This window comes from Anomalospiza imberbis, chromosome 5 (genome assembly GCF_031753505.1).
Source record: "Anomalospiza imberbis isolate Cuckoo-Finch-1a 21T00152 chromosome 5, ASM3175350v1, whole genome shotgun sequence".
Taxonomy (NCBI): Eukaryota; Metazoa; Chordata; class Aves; order Passeriformes; family Viduidae; genus Anomalospiza; species Anomalospiza imberbis.
Window position 1 is genome coordinate 6,498,626 of NC_089685.1, and position 18,506 is coordinate 6,517,131.

At 42.7% G+C, this 18,506-nt stretch overlaps 1 protein-coding gene and 1 long non-coding RNA gene across 5 annotated transcripts; one reads left to right on the forward strand and one right to left on the reverse strand.

Annotated features, from left to right (window-relative positions):
• Positions 1-1,315: 1,315 nt before the first annotated feature.
• Positions 1,316-17,723, forward strand: OPTN (optineurin). Of its 4 annotated transcripts, none has more exons than XM_068189497.1 (14): positions 1,316-1,397; positions 2,006-2,218; positions 3,875-4,077; positions 6,188-6,343; positions 7,426-7,502; positions 9,564-9,698; positions 10,802-10,883; positions 12,153-12,268; positions 12,930-13,079; positions 14,055-14,148; positions 14,817-14,975; positions 15,631-15,761; positions 16,502-16,581; positions 16,742-17,723. In XM_068189497.1, exons 2-14 carry the CDS (start codon positions 2,053-2,055, stop codon positions 16,861-16,863), a joined length of 1,671 nt encoding a protein of 556 aa, XP_068045598.1. In that variant the 5' UTR covers positions 1,316-1,397; positions 2,006-2,052; the 3' UTR covers positions 16,864-17,723. The 4 variants fall into 4 exon arrangements, with proteins under 4 accessions (XP_068045598.1, XP_068045599.1, XP_068045601.1 ...); XM_068189498.1 differs by having other exon boundaries at positions 2,042-2,218; XM_068189500.1 differs by having other exon boundaries at positions 2,042-2,218; positions 9,567-9,698.
• On the reverse strand, positions 15,606-16,745 carry LOC137473653 (uncharacterized). The gene is made up of 2 exons (XR_010998909.1): positions 16,190-16,745; positions 15,606-15,880 (listed from the first exon to the last, which is right to left on the reverse strand). It is a non-coding gene; the product is annotated as an uncharacterized lncRNA (long non-coding RNA).
• Positions 17,724-18,506: the final 783 nt, after the last annotated feature.

An 18,506-nucleotide genomic window follows, 5' to 3' on the forward strand; every position in this document is an offset into this window, starting at 1 on the left:
CAGGCACCTTACTTCTCTCCTTCATCCTGGGAAATCCCTGGCTGTGGCACTTGGAGGGCAGCTGGGGAGACCAGCCCATGGAAAGGCGTGATTTTATTTAACAACAGGCAATTCACAACTCCTAAGACATGGCAAAGCAGCATTTTAAAATCAAAAGAGCTAATTTTTGAGCCATGTATTTTCCACATCAGAAAATGACATTTTAGCTACAATTTTTCATATTGTAAACGAAAGAACCAAAATGTCCTGGTTGGCTTTGTTACTTGAGAGCAGGCAGTTGAGGTACTCCCAGGCCCCCATCCTTCTAAACACAGTAACAAAGCACTGGAGCTGTGCAGGGTGAATGACCCCAGCCAACCCCATCGCTGGAATCTGCCATTTAAAGGCTTCCAACCACATTGTTTGACAGCCATTAATGGACTATATCCCCACAGCATGGCAAACCCCTTCCTAATTGATTTGATCCTGTAGCAAAAATCACTAAAATGTCCTGTGCAATAGCGTTCCCTTTTGTTCACCTCACACCCACCTCTCGATCCTGTCTTTTGGGCTCATGCCAGGAGAAGCCATTCCTCCCCTTGTACTGGGCAGGGGTGAGAACTCGAGTTCGCAGAACCTCGAGTTCTGCGCTCAGTTCTGGGTCCCTCAATTCAGGAGGGACACTGAGATGCTGGAGGGGGTGCAGAGAAGGGCAATGGAGCTGGGGAAGGGTTTGGAGCATGAGTCCTATGAGGAGCAGCTGAAGGAGCTGGGTTTGTTTATCCTGGAGAAAAGGAGGCTCACGAGTGACCTTATCGCTCTGTACAAATCCCTGACAGGAGGGTGTAGCCGGAGGGGGGTCAGGCTCTGCCCCCACGAAATTAGCGACAGGATGAGAGGATATGGCCTCAAGCTGTTCCAGGGAAGGTTTAGGCTGGACACTGGGGGGAATTTCTTTACGTAAAGGGTGATTCGACATTGAAACGGGCTGCCGAGGGAGGCGGTGGAGTCACTGTCCCTGGAGGTGACTGTAAAGGAAAGTCTGGAAGTGGCAGCCAGCGCCATTGCCTGGTTGACAAGGCGGTGCTCAGTCACAAACGGGACTCGAAGATCTCAGAGGTCTTGTCCAGCCTCATCGACCCGCAGGATTTTTCCCCCGAAGGGCAGTGCTCCCCACACCACCTTGCAGCTCCATGAGGGACTTGGCTCCCGCCCCGCTGCGCCGGCGGACCTCAGGGCGGGAGCCGGGAAAGCGAGAAGGGAGCGAAGGCGGCGTGCCCGGGCGGTGGGAGGCGCGGAGCGGGGAGGTCCCCGCGGGGGACGAGGAGGAGGAGGAGGAGGAGGAGGAGGCGGGGGAGGGCGGGCAGTCCGTCCGTCAGCTGAGCGGGGCCGCTGCCGCCATGGGAGCGCCGTGAGGGGTGAGTGGGGACGAGGTCCCTGAGGCCAGCACAGAACGGGGGTGGCGGTCTCCATGGCCGGGCTCGCCCGGTGACTCGGCGGATCCCGGGTGGGCCTGCGGGAAGGAAGGGCAAGGCGGGGAAACGCCGTTTTGCGGCTCCCGGGGGCCGGTCCGGCCCAGGGACGGAGCGGCCGTGCCTGGGCAGCGGCGGGTGCAGGCGCCGCAGCCTCCCCAGCACCGCGGCGGGGTGTGCGGGAGATCGGGGAGAGGAGACAGGAAAGCGAAAATGAAAGTCAGAAATCAGCGAAACGGGCTCTGCGCCGGGGCGCCGACAGGGCCGCGCGGGCGGCGGGGCCCGAACGCTGGCAGGGATGGCGACGGAGTGGGCGAGGCGGGAGACTCGTTTCATTCGCAGAGAAATGGGCTCCTGAGGAAGGGTTGGTTAGCCCGAAAGACGTCTTGAGCATCATGTGTTGTAGGCCCCTGGGGGATTAACGCAGACTCACGGTTACTCTGGTCTAGCGGGGTAAAGGGATTGAAGGTGCCTGTGTGCTGTGACAAGGCATGTGGCTTGCGTGTGTTAATAAAATGAGTGTGTGATAATGCTTTCTGTATAAATTGGGCAAGAAATTAAAAGTTTTCTCTTGGCAAACCTTGTAACAGCTGCTTCGGAGATGTCCAGCAAGTTGAAGGGCCGTCCTGCTGAAAATGGAGAACATTCCAAGAGTAAGATGGAAAACGGAGTGGACAGCCTGGCTCCCCCAGCCCTTAACACCTACACCCCAGAAGAGATGGTGCAGCAGATGAAAGAATTAATCACTGAGAACAATGAGTTAAAAGGTGAATGCACACATGTGCTGGTCTTAAAATGCAAGAGCCCCGAGTCTCTTCTGAAGGGTTTGTTTGTGCTATGAGTATGAATTCTGTGCTTTTTTGCCCTTGCTGAGTAGCATTTGCTGTATAAACAACTCTGCAAGTGACAAGGCCAGTTTGATAATACACATCAATAGGATATTTGGTAGCACACATCAAATTGAATTGGTGTGGTAGATTAGGGGGAGAACAGCCCAATGTAAGGATGACTTGCTTGCTCTTGAGTTTTATATATAAGCACTGTGTATTTTAGAGGGTGACATGAAAAATCTCTTCCTATGATGTGCTATTTGCTCACCAACTTCTAAAGGATTTTTTTGGTTTGTACTGTAGAATTGTTTGATCCATCACAAACATTTTGCCAAAGCTGCATTAGGAGGGGTGGATACTGTACCTTCCATACTTCAAAAAAGAGTGGTGGCTATGGCTGGGTACATCTGGGAGAAACCAGTAGCCTTCCCTGAAAATTCCTAATTATTTGAGTCCTTTGTGTGAGATACAATTACTTCTGGATCTGGAATTTAGGTGTCAGTTATTTTTTCCTTTAAATGGCTAGAGCAAAACCTGGGGGATCTGAGAATTTTCTGTGTAAAAGAGGTATCTCACTGTTTATTTGACAGCAGAGCATGAAGTCACGTATTCCCCATGTTGTGATTTTACACCAGTGTTTAAATTCTTCCTGAATCATTTTTGAATGTGGTCCAACTTTTCTGTCTCATGGGAATCTAGCAGGAAAGTTGTTTGTAGAAGTACGTCTGGTATTTTGCTAAAAGGTCTTATAGAAGATAATGTTCTGGGACATATTTACAGCTGGTGTAACCCATAACATGCAGAATCACTCTCCAGACTATTTCTTTTTTCATAATCTGAAGGATTTATGGGCAGTTTATCATATGACATCAGGATGTAATGGAAGTTACTGGAAAGTACAAGTATAAAGGATTTTTAAGTAACCAGCTTTGAGTTGTTTGCTTTAAAAAAAGCACGTCTAAAATAATTTCACTGACTCTGCCTAAAAATCTTGTCAGCATTTTGCAATAGTAAGACTGATATTACAGTTACATACTGACTTTGTTACTCACAGGGAACTAACTTGGCTGTAAGTTGTTTGGTATATTTTTTCAATGCTTGCAATCATATCTTAACCAGATGTTGGGGGAGGGCATTGTTGGGCATATTTGAGACATTTGATTTGATAGCATCTGTTTCCATGCAGTAATTTACCAGTCTAGGATGTTTTCCCTGCCAAGTCTCAGTAGTTTCAGAAGCTCACTTCAGCAGTTTCATTTGGGCTGATCTTGTAAATACCACACAGAGCAAGATACCAAGTATCTCTTGTGAACAGTCCTTCTGGCTTCTTGGTTTAGGAAAAAGTCAAGAAGTCAGTGAGTGTGGGCATGTGATCTCAGCAGTGGATTTAAATGCATTTATTAAAGTGCTAACGGACTATGATAAGTTTAGTTTTGGTATTTAAGGTATGCCAGACAGAGGCTCATATTTCACACCCAATTATTGCCAACCCATTTGATGCTGAAGAATGCTGAGCTCAGTGTAGTGGAAATCTGCTGTTTCATGGACAGAGGATTCATGTGATTCAATGTCTTCTCTTTGTCTACCATTTAGAGGCCATGAAGTTGCACAACCAGGCTATGAAGGACCGATATGAGGAACTTTCCACCTGGAGAGAGAAGCAGAAAGAAGAACGAGAGTTTTACGAGTTAAAGTTTAAGGAGGCAAAGCAGTGCTTGCAGGCCAAGTGCATTGAAAATGAACAGCTACAGCAGCAACTTCAGAGCTTAAAGGAAAGAGAAGAAGGAGCTGAAATGGTAAATAAGGAATTGGTTAGATTGACATGCTTTGGAATTGAAACTCTGGAACATTCAGTCCCTTCTATGAGTCTAAGATTCATCACACTGGGGTGGTTTGGAGATTAGTTAATATCTCCATTTTTATCCTTAGCGGTAAGAAATGGTCTACACTTGACTTACTTTATAAAGTGAAGCCTTTCAGAGTGTAGTAACAGAAAATTATGGCACACCTGAAATAATTTACTTTTTTTGTTAGCATTTAGTAAACAATAATAATTAAACTTTTTTGCATAATCAATAAGAAGTAGCATTTCTTGCTAATTTTTCATTTATTCTTGGATATCTCTTTACTTTATCCTTCCCTTTACTTATTAGATTATCTGTCTGTCATGATCATTTAATTGCTTTTTGTATTGTGTTTCCAGAGAGAAGTTGACATGTAAACAAGCAAAAAAAAAAATATGTGTCATCTGTTTTTATTATATCAGTCTTCTTTTCTGAAAGCTCTTTTGCTGAGGTCAGATTAGATCTCTGCTTCTGCTGCTCCATTTGAGTGTGACTGAGCTTTCTCTCTGTGTCCTGCCTTTGGCTCTGTTACACATCATTTCTAATGTTGCAGGTGGTTGCACAGTAGCCAGGCAACATTTTGCAGGTGGTACTGAAGGAATCTGTGGGCAAAGCTGACCAAAACAAAACCTGCTTTGTGTCCCAAACAGTCATGTGAAAAGTTAATTAAGAAGTTCCATGCAGAACTCTGTTGTCTGATGAAAAATTAGTGTATTAACCTTTTTTTCAACAGTCACTGGCAGACTCTCCCTTCCTCCTGACTGTTTTACGGAACTCTGTAAGAAATGTTTCAGCATGTAAATCAAAATTGGCCAATAAGATCAGAAGATGCAAGGGGGAAGAAAGTCATGTTTAAATAGTGTGATTGTGTAAGTATTACTTACACGGTCTTTACAGACTGAAAGCTGTGTTTCAGGATTGTCAAGAAAATTCAGGATTTCATAAGTTGTTCAGAATTTCATAAATCTGGAATATTTTTTAAGGGAAAGTAGAGGATTTATGATCTTTCTGTCTGTTGTAGAACTTCTTGTGAAGCATGCTGTTGCCAGAGTTTTCCAGCCTTCTTGAGAGATCTAAAATCTCTCTTCTTCCCTGGAACTGACTCTAAATGCATCCTCTTAACAGTATAAGCACAAAATCAGAGCCAGCAGCAGGTCAGAGGGACAGAGTGGTATTGTAGGATGAGAGACACTGTCAACACAGAGATAATTTGGAGATTTGGCATAATCATATCTTAGAATATAATTCAGACTCCAGGAATTGTTCAGAATTTGCGTTGATGGTATGTGCTGTAATAAGGGCGTTATCAGGAGGTGGATGCTCAGATTACAAAATAAGGAAGAAACAAACTCACAGGGAAAGTTTCATGATGGGGAGCAGCATTTAAAGGAGAGGAAAAAATGAATCTTGCTGGTTATGTAGAGGCCTAAGAGAGGGTTTTGAGTAAGGTACAGAAAGGGAAAAGGCAGAAAGCAAAGGAGAAGATCATGATTGGAAAGAGGGAAGTTTGGGGAGAATCTCTGAGGAACAGAGACTTTATGGAAGGGATATAGGACTTTGTATGAAGGTCAAGGGATTGGGAAGATTTATACATAGAAATGGGATACAAAGAAGGTAGCAGGTGGGGAAAGGCTAAGAATGGGGTGTGTGGGAAAGTTCACTGCCCAATGGTCTTTTCTTCCTTGGATCTTGGTTAGATTTGGGAGAAGAAGAATAGGGATATGGGTGAAAAAATGCAGTAATTCTGGAGGTCAGTTGATACCCTGTGTGGTAGCAAAAGGCATAGATTCAGGCAAAAATTTACATCCCAATTATGTGTGCATTCAGAGAAGCAGTCCCATATTTTCTGGCAGTGGGATGTCCAGTGTTTGATTTACTTGGTTTCACAGTTTTGACTTCTTGCTGTTGAGTGAACCAGAACATCCTTTAGGGGTCTGTACTGTGGGTTTTCAGGCAAGCCTGAACAGAAGAGAAGGGATATGGGACACTGTTACATTCAGGCTGTGTGCTCCTTGGCTGGAGTTCCCTTTTGGTTGGCTAATGCAGGGTGTGTTTATCCCAGGAGGGCAGCATGGCTCCCGAGAAGGAAGTGAGGCAGCTGAAGTCCCAGGTGCAGCGGCTCCAGGCTGAGAAGGCAGATCTGCTCGCCATCATTTCAGAGCTGCAGGTCAAGCTGAACATCTCAGTGGAGGATTCCTTTGTGGAGATTGGGATGAACGTAAGTAAAGGGAACAACAGGAACACAGTAACCTGCAGCCAGGTGCCAGGCTAAATAATTCTGTCAGTCTTTGGTCTCCTGCATTACCTGCCACAGAGCGCTTGTGTCTTACAAGATAGTGTAGAAGTAGTGGTAAAGGACTTGGAATTAGTTTTTGTCCTTCCACTTTAAAGCTCTAAGCAAATTAGTTTCATAGATAGCCTCTGTTGCACTAGTTAAAAATGTTAAGTCTTGTCTTAGTTGAAATTTCTGGGAACATCAGTACTATGTTTTGTTAAGGGGCAACATCTGTGCATAAACACGGGGCATTTTCTTTTGAAAATGGGGCTTACTTCACTTCCTACTGACAGATAAATAGAGATGCAGGCAAACAAAACTTGAGTGCAAAATTCTAGAGAGTATTCCCTAGAGGCAAAAAAAAAGTACTTTTTTTACTGTTCTTATGTCTGGAAATCTTCACAAACTGAAATGTGAAAATGCAGGCCTCTGCTACCCCTCTATTCCCCATATCCTCTCTCTGGAAAGTAGATGTGCAACAAGAAATTTTAAAAATGTAATTAAAATTTGTTTGGAGTTGTCAGAGAATACTTAGGGATGCATTCTCCTTTTTATTTGCTAGAAGGATTCTCCTTTGGACTACAAAGCGGGGTTTGTAGGAGTGGGGAGTTCGTCAAGAAGTGGGGTTTGTAGTGGGAAAGAAGAGTGGTTCTTTAAGGAGGCTGGAGAGTGATCTCTTGGCTTATATTGAAAGTTACCTGCAATGCCATTGACTTGCTGTGTGGTGCCCAGTCATCTTCACAGGGGAGAGTGGCTGTGGGAGTTGCTGATGAATGGAGAAGGGCAAATCTCATTGTTGTTCCTATTCTCTAATCAAGCTGGAAGAGATACAGGGAAAGTCATGTGAAGTATTTAAATTAAGAATTTCTAAACATGAAGATTATCTGTGGGAGTTTTTTATTTATCTGTGTTTTGCCATGATAGCAATTCTCCCTGTTTTTCTTCATTCTTTAACTCAAATAAATAAAGTCCTCCTGTCCTGCTTAGATAAAATACTGAGCTAATAGTGGTTTTTTCTCTCCTAGGAAGGGGAAATAAATACAACTGCAAAGGAACATCAAGAGAATAGTGGTGAAATGCCCAGTAATGTTGCTGTCTGCATGTACGTAGGTTCTTGTGTGGTATGTGTGATTCAGACTTCTGCCTCGGGTTTCATTTTCAATGTAAGGGAACTTTTCTATGAGGAATGCACTAGAAAATCCTCTTTTTCTTTGGCTTTGCACCCCTCCATTGCAGTAGCTCTACCTCCTAGCATGCAGTAAGACCCTCAGGTCTCTGACATTTTTCCTTCCAATTTTTACTAGCTGACAAGAGGGAGTGCATGTTCTGGCCAGTTGGCCAGGCATTTATGGACATTCTGACTTGCCAACTCTTCAGGCTTTTAAGGGAGGCCACAGAGAAAAGACAAAGATAGAGGCTGCAGGGACTTCTTCCTCCTAATCATTGGAGACCATCTAATAGAATATCTGTCCTCTACCCAATTATACTGATGTTGGTAGGAGTCAGAGGTCTTACAGTCTTTGAGATCTGACTCTGTTGGAGTGTGGTTGGTATGAAGTGTATCCATGATGGGGTAGACACACAGTGCAATACAGTCCTTACTTTTCAGGTTATTGGGTTTAAGATAGCAGCATTCTGTTCAGGTTACTTCTCAAAATTTGATCTTTACATCGGCTTCAGGACACAAGGGACTTTCTTGCCCCTGGCTGAACCTTTACTCCTCGTGGACATAGACATCTGATACTGTTCAGCTTTCCATTTTGGATACTGCCCAGTTTAGCAGCTAGATGGTTTTGGCTGAACTCTAATTTACTTTTGCCTTTGCTTTTGAAAGGGAAGGATACAGAGAATGCTAAGGACATAGCAGGCCAGAAAGCTCTGCTCCACGTTGTCACTCCTATGTCACTGCAAGGGATAACAGTGCTTCAGTGTAATGTCAGACAAACTTGTCCCTCAGCATGCAGATAAGAAGTTGAAGGAGGAAAAAAAAAAGGATGTTACAGTTGTGGACAAAACTGAAAGAGTTGCTGACCACAGACCAAGCTGCAAGTATGAAGCTTGTTGTTAGTTGTGGCTTGTGAGAACACTGATTATGAGAAGACATTCCCTGTGGAACCTGCTTACCTTTGGAGGAGAATCTGGGCCATATCTACAAGAACAGGGAGCATACGTACCTCTTAAAATATTTCCAGTGTCACCACGTGTCTTTGTCCAGCGCTGAAACTTTAGATGGGTGCTGTTAACAGGTTCAATGAAATGTGATCCACTCAGGATGGATTTATTTCTGTAAGGGTAGAACTGCACTAAAAATCCCCTGATAAAAGTTATTTACTTAAAATATCCTGGCTGAACACTGTCTTTTGGGTATTGAATTTTTCTCACCAGAGGTTTCTAGCTCTCAGAAGCACACAGAAGACTCTGCTTTGCTTTCTTTTCTGAACTACAAAAGTAGAACTTTGAACACATGCTGAGACTTTTTAGAGCTGAGAACTTTTTACAGCTGAGACTCTGAAATATACAGTCTAACTTGCTTGTCTTCCATACCATTCGGGGATTTTGACTTTCTGTCTAGATGGCCATAAAAATGGATATAATGGAACACAGTGTTTTATCACTTATCCTATTTTTTGGAGTTTTGTTCTGGTTCAATTTACAGTAGCAAAATATGATTTTGAAAAGAGCTATAGAATGTGAGGAGGGTAAAGTGTTAAAGAGATTTTTTTCTGAACAAGAAAGTGATTTTCTGATGACCATTTTTAGTGGGATATGCTTTTTTTTCCATAAAGGAGCGAGGCAGAGATAAGAAATGTTCCGTGCTTTATTGGGGAAAAAGTTGTTTGTAGGAATAGAGGGCAGCACTTTGCAGAAAGGGCTGCAAAATAGGTCAGAATAAATGCATTGGGTTTTGTATTGTCATGACTGCTTTTGCTTTCCTTGCTTAAGTGCTGAATTGTTCCCTCCACCGGAAGGGGACTGCCTGTGCTCTTCATTTGCACACACAGGGGCTGTGGCTAGTGGTCTTGGCTCTTGGCAATTGGGAATGAGCCCTTTGCACAGAGCACTGGTTTCCAGCACTGTGTGAATTGGTGGCTTCTCAGACTGGGTTAGGGAGTGCGCTGCTAAAGGGGTAGCTGTTGTTATTTACCTCTGGTTTGGTTTGAAGCAGGAGCAAATCTGCAGATGAATCTAAGAATTTGGAGTCTGAGGAGCTAACTGTGAGCCAGCTGCTCTGCTGCCTTAGAAATGAAACTCAGAAGAGGGAAAAACTTGAGAAGGAGCTGCAGGATCACAAAGAGAGGTATGAAGTAGGCACACTGTAACATTTGGAGCTGTTTTCTTTCAGGGCTGCTGCAGTTACCAAGTCTCTGAATGATCAGCAACAAGCTGAAATATTGGTGTGATCTGGGGAATTTCCTGGGCAGTCGGTTGTAATAACATTTTGTGGTTGTCCATTTAGGGATAAACCACAGTTTTCTTCCAAGGGATTTTATTTTGATTTCCTGAAGTGCCACAGATCAAGGCAAATTATCCATTTCCTCTTGGGTTTGAACTATCCCTGGGTTATTCAGAAAGATAGGATGACTAGTTGAGGCTGTTCTCTCCATTCACTCCTCTGTAGTTATTTGGCTTTGTATGAATCATCTCTGTGTGGGGCCTTAACCAAATCACTATGTCTAAAACAGGACTGTAGTCCTCTTCATGATACTGGCAGGCTACATTTAGCAGTGTGTGAGCTTGCAAAAGCTCCTTAGAAATGTCTAAAATAAGTTTAATTCCAAACTTTGCTAAGAGAGAGTTTCCACAGTGAGATCTGTATGAGGGTCTGTCTCAGCTCAGTTCTGTGATTGTAAATCAGCATGACTGTTCAGGAGTGGCAAATTCCCCAAGAAGTTCCAGATCCTCACTTCAGAGAAACAGAGTAAGACATTATCTACTATGAAAAGTTGGTGTCACAGTAATTGCTTCTATGTGGTTTTCCTAGAAGAGGTAATGAGCCATAACCAAACAATTCTTAGAAACCTCAGCCCCTGAAAATACCACAGGAAAACAGAGACAATATTAATCACTGGATTCAGTGAACAGAATGACCTATTTCCAAAGAGTTGGCAGTTTTGAACTGTACCAAAGATCAGTCCCTTTGGACTGAATGCCGTGACCTTCATCACACCTGCAGACTTACACATCCATTTTAATTAAATGTGCACAGTGTCCTGTTCTTCAAGAACCCCCATGACTGTGCAGGCCTTCCTGCATGTCTGTGCTTTCCATTCTGCCTTGTGGGTTTTTTTGTGGCTGTGATGTTACAAAGAGAGTCATCACTTGCGTGAAATCCTTGTATAGTCACAATCTCACCTGATGCATAAGCTGAATCCTTCATTATTGGCTCCTTCTCTTTTCCAGACTGTCAAAGCTGGAGAAGGAGACCAGAAACTGCCTGGAGAGTGGGACACAAACTGAACAGGAAGAAGAGAGTTCAGAAGCTGTAAGTTCCTGTCCTTAGTCAAGATATAACAATATACAGCTGACTTGCTGAGGTCACCAACCTCAGGGTCTAATTTCCACTTGCACTCAGGGAGCAAGGGGCAATTGTCCTGCACAGGTAATGGAAGTGAACTTTGATGTATCTTAGAGGTGGTTCTAAATTACACCAGCCACTGCAAAGGCGTGGGACTGGGGCCAAGTATTCGGGAACCTTGGCATAACTGCAGTTATACCACATTGCCCTGGCCATGCCCAGTAAACAGACAGAAACAGAAAAATTTCTGCAATGATTTCTCTGGAAATCATCTAGACTGTGTGAATTTCCTCGCTGCTGCCCAGGTCAGCTGTTGGATCAGGATCCAGTGACAGCATACTGTAAAACAGACTTTAAATGTGGAGTTCATATGGCACCTGCTTTAGGTTTGTTCATGTTTCTGGTGGGATTACAATGGTGGGGCATAACTATCTTGGATTGAGACACAGTTCCAGGTAAAAACTTAGTCCTGATGTTCTCAATTAAGATTTGAAAGAGTGCTGGGGTTGGGATTCAGCTCCAGTCAGATGCTTAAACTTCTGTGCTTGCAGCTGTAAGCTTCTGTGTGAGGTGAGTGTGCAATCCTTGGTGGTCCATGCTGGTTCAGTGCAACTGCATAATACAACTAAGGCAACTAAGAGTGCTTGTATGTGAGGTGTGTGAGTTTCTGAAGTGCTGCATGGGACTTGGAAATATGCTATGGGACCTGCTGGAGACCTGTGCCCTTCTGAAGGTCAGGAGAAGTATTTCAGGGCAGGGCTGGGTTGGTTAAACAAGACCAGTCTGCAGTCAGGCCAAGAGATGCCATTCCTTGGGAAAGTAGATGATGTCTTGGTTAATTAATGTTTTCCAGTGCTCTTATCTCCACTTTGCCTGAGCTACAGCCTGGACCCAATACTCCTCATTAAAGTGGACACTGAGGTCAGCACTTGTGCTTGTGCTGGCAGCTGTTTCCATGTACACTGCCGCATTTCTTCAGAGGCTCTTGTCAGCAGAGCTCATGTTACTTGCCTCTGTGGTAAAATGTAAATCTTTAGTGGAACAATGAGGGGGTGCAGTGGGGAATAATTGTGGAGCCTTGTAGATGAGGCCTTATTACTGAGTATAGACCGTAACTGTGCAAACTAACTTAGGATGTTTTCTGTAGAGTGAGACTTCCTCCTTATCTTTCTTAGCCTGTAACTTTACTATCTTGAATTGTCCATACATAATTTTCTTTTTTTGTATATCTAAAAGGTTGGCAGTGAAGTAGAAGCCCTGAATCTGCAAGTTTGTGCTCTGTTTAAAGAGCTTCAGGAAGCTCATGAGAAGTTAAAAGAAGCAGAATTGATTCAGAAGAAACTTCAAGAAAAGTAAGGCTCAGAAGAGCAAAAGTTCTGTCACGACACCCAGTACATACTTGTATGACAACTCCCATCTTGGGAAACTCACCAGCTCTACAAATATCAACTTAAGTAACTGTTTCATAGAAGTTCTGTTAAAGAGTGCTCCTTCTTTGTAAGTGGTGAAGTGCAGAAATACAGCAATTGTCAGAAAATCTGAGCTGCCAGCCTAGTTCTACAAATAGAACCTGAGTGCCTTGAATTATAAGATTTGGGTTTTAACCCTTCATGATGTAAAGAAAAATCTTTTCTGTTTCCTCCTTCACATAATCAATCCCTATTCTGGCTTTAGGGGAAAAAACCAAGGGATTTAGTTATAACCTTTCACATGAGCTGTCTGGGCTTTTGAAGAAAATTGTTTAGGTTATAAAAGACCCTCACTTTTTTGCTTAGTTTCCTGTCAAATTCCAGTTTTTTCAGATTCATAATAGTAAGAAAATAAATGTTGGTTTCTGTAGCTTTGTTTTCTGATGGTTGTGTATAGACTGATTTTTGTCTTTCCATGTTTTTCATCAAAATAAGCCTTTTAAAGTGAACCATACAAATACTCTTTTTGCTATATGCCTCATGGGAAAAATCCATCAGGAGAGGATGAACTGAAGAGATCAACCTTTTTTTCCTTTTCTATCAGGTGCCAGGTACTGGAAAGAAAAAGCTTGGCTGCTGCATCAGAATTGGAGGAGAAGCAGCAGTTAATATACACCATCAAGAAGCTGGAACTTCAGGTAGAGAGCATGCAGGCAGAGGTCAAGCTGGAACAAGCCAAGACACATGAAGAAAAGTGAGTATGACTTAGTTTTATGTTCCAGGAAGGTATTGTCAGGGAAGAAGCAAAGTCCAAGGGAACCTGGCCAAAGGGGAATTGAATCTGAAGTACTACTTTTGTATCCTGTACCCTTTGAAACTATGCTATGTTTGTAGATTATGAAGTAGAAGTCTGTATTCTTTCATCTACTGAACCCCTCCCTTAGGAATACTTGAGCTGTCAACTCTGACTTGTATCTTCCTTTAATCATAAAGTCCAAGGTGGAACAGAGCCGGGTGTAACATACAAGTGGAAGAAGAGGAGACGTGACAACAGCTGTACCACTGACTAGCAGGGGAAAATGCAGACACATCCTGGAGGGCAGGGACAAGTCAGGTGGTGACAGTGCTGGGAAAGTGGCATTAATGAAGAGGTCTGCAATCCCTACAATATGTTTGCACTAGGAGAGTCAAGTGTGTGGTCAGGCTGAGGTAAAGAGAGGCTGTTTGCTTTGGCTCCCTGCTCCCTTTCATGTGCAGTCCATGTAAGGAGTGTGAAAATGTCAGTCCAAGCTGTTCAGAGAGGCTGAACTTCCTGAAGGACACATCTTCAGCTGCTGCAGAAGCTGCTTGTTATCTTTGGACTCTGTTTCTGGTTATTCTGATAAATTCTCCTTCACTTGAAGTCTGAGTCAAGACTTGGATGTCTTCTTAAGAGGGGTGTTACATTTTGAACAGAATTTGTGAGCTTCATATAAAAAAAACTGAGTGATAAATTCTTCAATATGAAATGCAGATGATCAGTGAGGACATTGGTTTGCACCTAGTCCATGGACAGAGCAGCACACAACTCATTGGAAGAGAGATGTTGAGACACAAAGTATGACTTTTTCTCACCAGGAATGCACACTGATTTGCAAGGAGCTGATAGTGGATTTTTTTTTAAGTTCTAACATTATTTAGATTTCAAATAATTGTTTCAAACCTTCATCTCTTTTCTTGTCATAAACAGGGCAAGATACAATAACCTCCAGGATTCATATAGCAAAGTCCTTCCAGAACTCACTGAGGCAATGAAAAAAATTGATGAAATGAAACGCAAAGAGGTAAACTCATCAGAAGAAGAAATCATAATTAAATAGGGGTGATGGGGAAGGGATGGGAAAACATCTTTAGGATCAGATTTGGGCAGGAAACAACTGTCATCCCTTCTACATAATTGCATGCAACATAGCAGCACTGCTCTGATAAACATAGTTCCTGTGCTGTCAGTTCCAGAAAACTTTATTCACACATCAGTACTTCCATGGTGTTTTCTGGGTAAGGTCTAATCTGCAGTGGATTGCAGCATAGAGTCCAGTTCTTAGACAAAAGTGATAGATACATCAGTGTTCCTGCAGCATCATTTATAAAAATGTGGGAAGGTAAATCTCTAAGCATTTTTGTATTCTTAAATAGAATGCCTGCCACAGTGAGGTCTTGTCAGGAACTGAAGCACCACGGAAGTGCCATATTGTTCTGTGTAATTTCAGAAACTAGGAAAACGTCTTTTACAGTGTCCACTAGGGGGTTGTCTTTTAACTTGATACAGTGTAGTTTGAAAGCTCAAAACTAATCTTTAAAGTAAAATATCAGTCACCACTGCTGCCTTAGTCCTCGTTCCTTTGGTGACCAAAATGGGAACCTTTTCCAATGACAGGAAGAGTAAGAAGCAGACTTTCACTTAGAGGGTCATATTCGGAGTACATCTCGTAATCACAGTTCTTCTTTGCAGCTGGACAGAGTAGATAAAGCTGTGGTGGAACAACTGACAGCAAAGGTGGAGTTGGCAGAACAAGCCCTTGCTGCAAAGCAGCTCCAGATAGATGAAATGAAGCAGATAATTGCTAAGCAAGAGGAGGACCTTGAAACTATGTCTGTGCTCCGTGCTCAGGTATCAGCTCTTCTTCACAAACTGGCTGCTTCCCCCACCCAATATTCTGAAACCAGGAGGTATTTAGTGGCTCATTCTGGAATGCTGAATACGTTTTCTCAACTTCAAAGCATAACACCCCTTACTTGGCTTGCCTTGCAAATACCTGTATTCTAGGGCTCTGTAGGAGGAGCTGTGTATGCTGGAGTCTGGCACAACAAACAGAAGTTGGGAGTAGATGGGTATTTAGAACCACTGGCTTAAGAATCACTGCATATGTTTTAGGAATGATTTTACTCAAACCACCATGTGTTGAGTGACTAAAAAGGGTTTGCCTCATATTTAAGGCACAGAATTGGCATCTTGGCCTGGTTCCACTATCTGAGCTACAGATTTGTCAGTGTAAACAGTCAAGTCACGTCCTCACTGCTTGTCTGTGCGTCATTTCTGCCTCTGTACAGCAGAGACAATACTATCCCAGGTAAGACACAAAAGAGTATCTTTTACAGAGCCCAGAAAGTGTTAGGTCTCCTTCACCTTGTTGGAAGTGCAGGTCTTGGCTTTGCCGTATTTGGAGTAGATGCATATTATGATACAGTTTGTGATTTTGACATGTAATATACAAATACGGTTCAAAGTTACAAATTTTCATTTCTGATTTCATTTCTCTGATCAGATGGAGGTTTATTGTTCTGATTTCCATGCTGAGAGGGCAGCAAGAGAGAAGATCCATGAGGAGAAGGAGCAGTTGGCTGTCCAGCTGGCATACCTGCTAAAAGAGCAGCAAAATCTTGAAGATCTTGGCCGGTGAGAACAGACTTTGGCTGAACTGCCTTTGCACTGTCCTGTTACTCTGGGTACTGGTGTTGACCAACATTGTCTTTGTGAGTGTCTCAGTAGAAAGGCAAATGACTTTGCAGACATTTCTTGCTTAATTTGAATTTAAAAGGAGAAAAAAAGTGAATCGGCTGACTTCTGAATTTTCTGGTAGAATCTCTGTAAAGTGTGTTAGTTCTTAGTTGGGTGCCTTAGTAAGCTTTCATTTCATATGATTCATGCTCGGTAAAATATCCCTGTTGATCCATGTGAGTTGCTTTGGGTTTTGGCCTCAGTTTGCTGTGAATCTGCAGCTAATTTTGCTCTGTGTGTGCCAGGGATATCTGCTGCTTCTCCAGGAGGCCGTGGTCAGTACACAGTTCTGAGTACTGTGGTAGTTGAATCAAGTTACATTTCACATTAACTGTACACTGAGTCCTTTTTATGGTATAACTTGCTTTTCTACTTAAAGCAAATTTGCACTTTTCCCTGAACAGCTGAGAGTCCTTGAAGCTTTCTAGAGAAGGGTGCCCTAGATCCCTAGGTGTGTGGTTGCCCAACTCCTGCTGCTGGTGTCAGCTGCATGATCCTGATTTTAGCAGACCTCTGGCATGATCTCACAAAGCAGTGGCATTTCTAGGTCCTGTTTCTGAGCAGCAGTTGTGAACTAAAGGCATGACCAGTAGACAGGAGTCTGTTTTCAGAGCCCTTGACTTGTTTATTATCCACAGAACCTCTCTAGCAGAGATGCAGAGTCGCCATGGAGCCAGGATGCCGGATCGGGAGCACTCACCTCACCTTGTCCAAAGAGGTACTGCAGGCACCTTCTCCAGCCCTTGGGGTTAGGTTCAGGTTAAACCAGCTTTGCTTGGCTGCAGACAGCTTCCCTGTGGTTATTCTGGCAGCTGGGTAGCTGCAGAGAGCAAAACTGGGTAATAAAATAGTTAATCATTTATCTTCTCTGCTTGCAGGAACTAATAGTCAAGATTGGCCAGAGCAGCGGAATATTTCAATTTATTCATGTCCGAAATGTGAAGAAATTCTACCTGATTTGGACACACTGCAGATTCACGTTATGGACTGCATTAATTGAGTGATGCCCTCCAATTCTTTGTCTTCTGAAATTTCACCTGCCAAACACTTTGGGTTTTTTTCCTTCTTGCTCAAATAATGCTCAGCTCTTACGTCCTGTGAAGGAGGTTTTCAGGGGTTTGCTTATTAATTCAATGGGAAAAGGGTAAAACTCTTCCCCTGCTGTGTAGTCACTAATGTTGTTGTAATCTGCTTTAGGGAAGGAGTTTTCATGGATTAATAACATGGATGTGCTACAGAACTTGCAGTGTGTCTGCTGCTATGAAACCTTTCAGGAACATTCCCTGAAGTGCTCTGCTCTATGGCTACTCTGCAGAATGGGGCTGAATCACTGAAGTCAGAGGAGAGATGAGATATTTGCTGATCTAATAAATAAATATATATATAAAATATATGCGAGCCTGTAAATACTTCATCTCTTATATTCTATATACCAGGAAAGTAATACACTAAAAAAGCTGTTTGAGAAGCTTTCAGCAAAATGGAATAGTGCTGTATTCATCGAGAATTTGAAGTGAACCCTGCTTTTTCTCCAGATGGCCATTTCATTGCTGCCCTTGTGACCATACTAATCTGATGTTAAATTTTTGATGGCTTATGTAACTTCTTGGTTTAGCCAGATGTGGGTAAGGTTTAAAACAGATCAGCTAGGTCTGATGTATGTAGCTCCTGCTGTACTCAAGTCACTCGGTTTTATAGAACTGTTAATTTTTATGATGTTGTCTTAATTTTTCTTTATTATAATAAAAGCATTTGAACTTGTACAGTATTGTGGTAGAAAGCACTGAGATGGATATAACCTAATTTAAAAAGAGTATAGTGGATTTTCACGTATCAAAATAAATCTATTACAATTATAAATTTATCTGTGCCTGTGAGTATGTGGGAGACTGGAACAGGATTTCAAATTCCTATGTCTGAAAAGCATGTGTAGAAACAACTGTAGTGGATTAGTTCTATTCTTGTCCTCCCAGGTGTTTTTATCTCAACTAAAAGGAGACAATCTCTTTTTTGTAGTTTTGTCATTAATTCGAGTAAGTTTTTTACTTTGCTTGTTGTCACTGTTGTTCTAATTATCACTTTTAGCCTCTGGATTTTTATTTTCTGTTATAGCTCATCTATAGCTTCATCCATAATTTCAGGTAACACATGAGCTGACTGTTGTGAAGAGGTATTCATCAGCCTCCTTGCAACCACCTTCTTCAATTTCAAGTAGTCCCAGCAGATGTAATCTCTTGCTGGCTGTTAATTGGTTCCTTTTGACAGTAGGATTTATAGGCTTTTTTTACCCTGAATCCAGTTTTATTATGGGAGCTGTGACGGTTACAGATTCTGCAGTGATTAAAATCTGATGGAAATTCTGCTAGGCCAGAAGCAAACTAAAAGAATAATAGAGCTGATTTCATCTGAGAAGTATTAACCTTAATGAAAACACAGCAAATCAATGTGAAAGGCCGAAGAAGGAATAACTTACACATACGTCAAATCACAATGAATCATCTGAGGATGTTTCAGAGGGAGGGGATGTTAGAACAGGAGTGCTAACAGGAAAACATGGGCATTAGGTGAAATAGGTCTTCATAGAAAGATAAAAGAGCAGGTCTAATAGTACAAATCAGGAGGGGCAAGGAACTCCAAAGAATA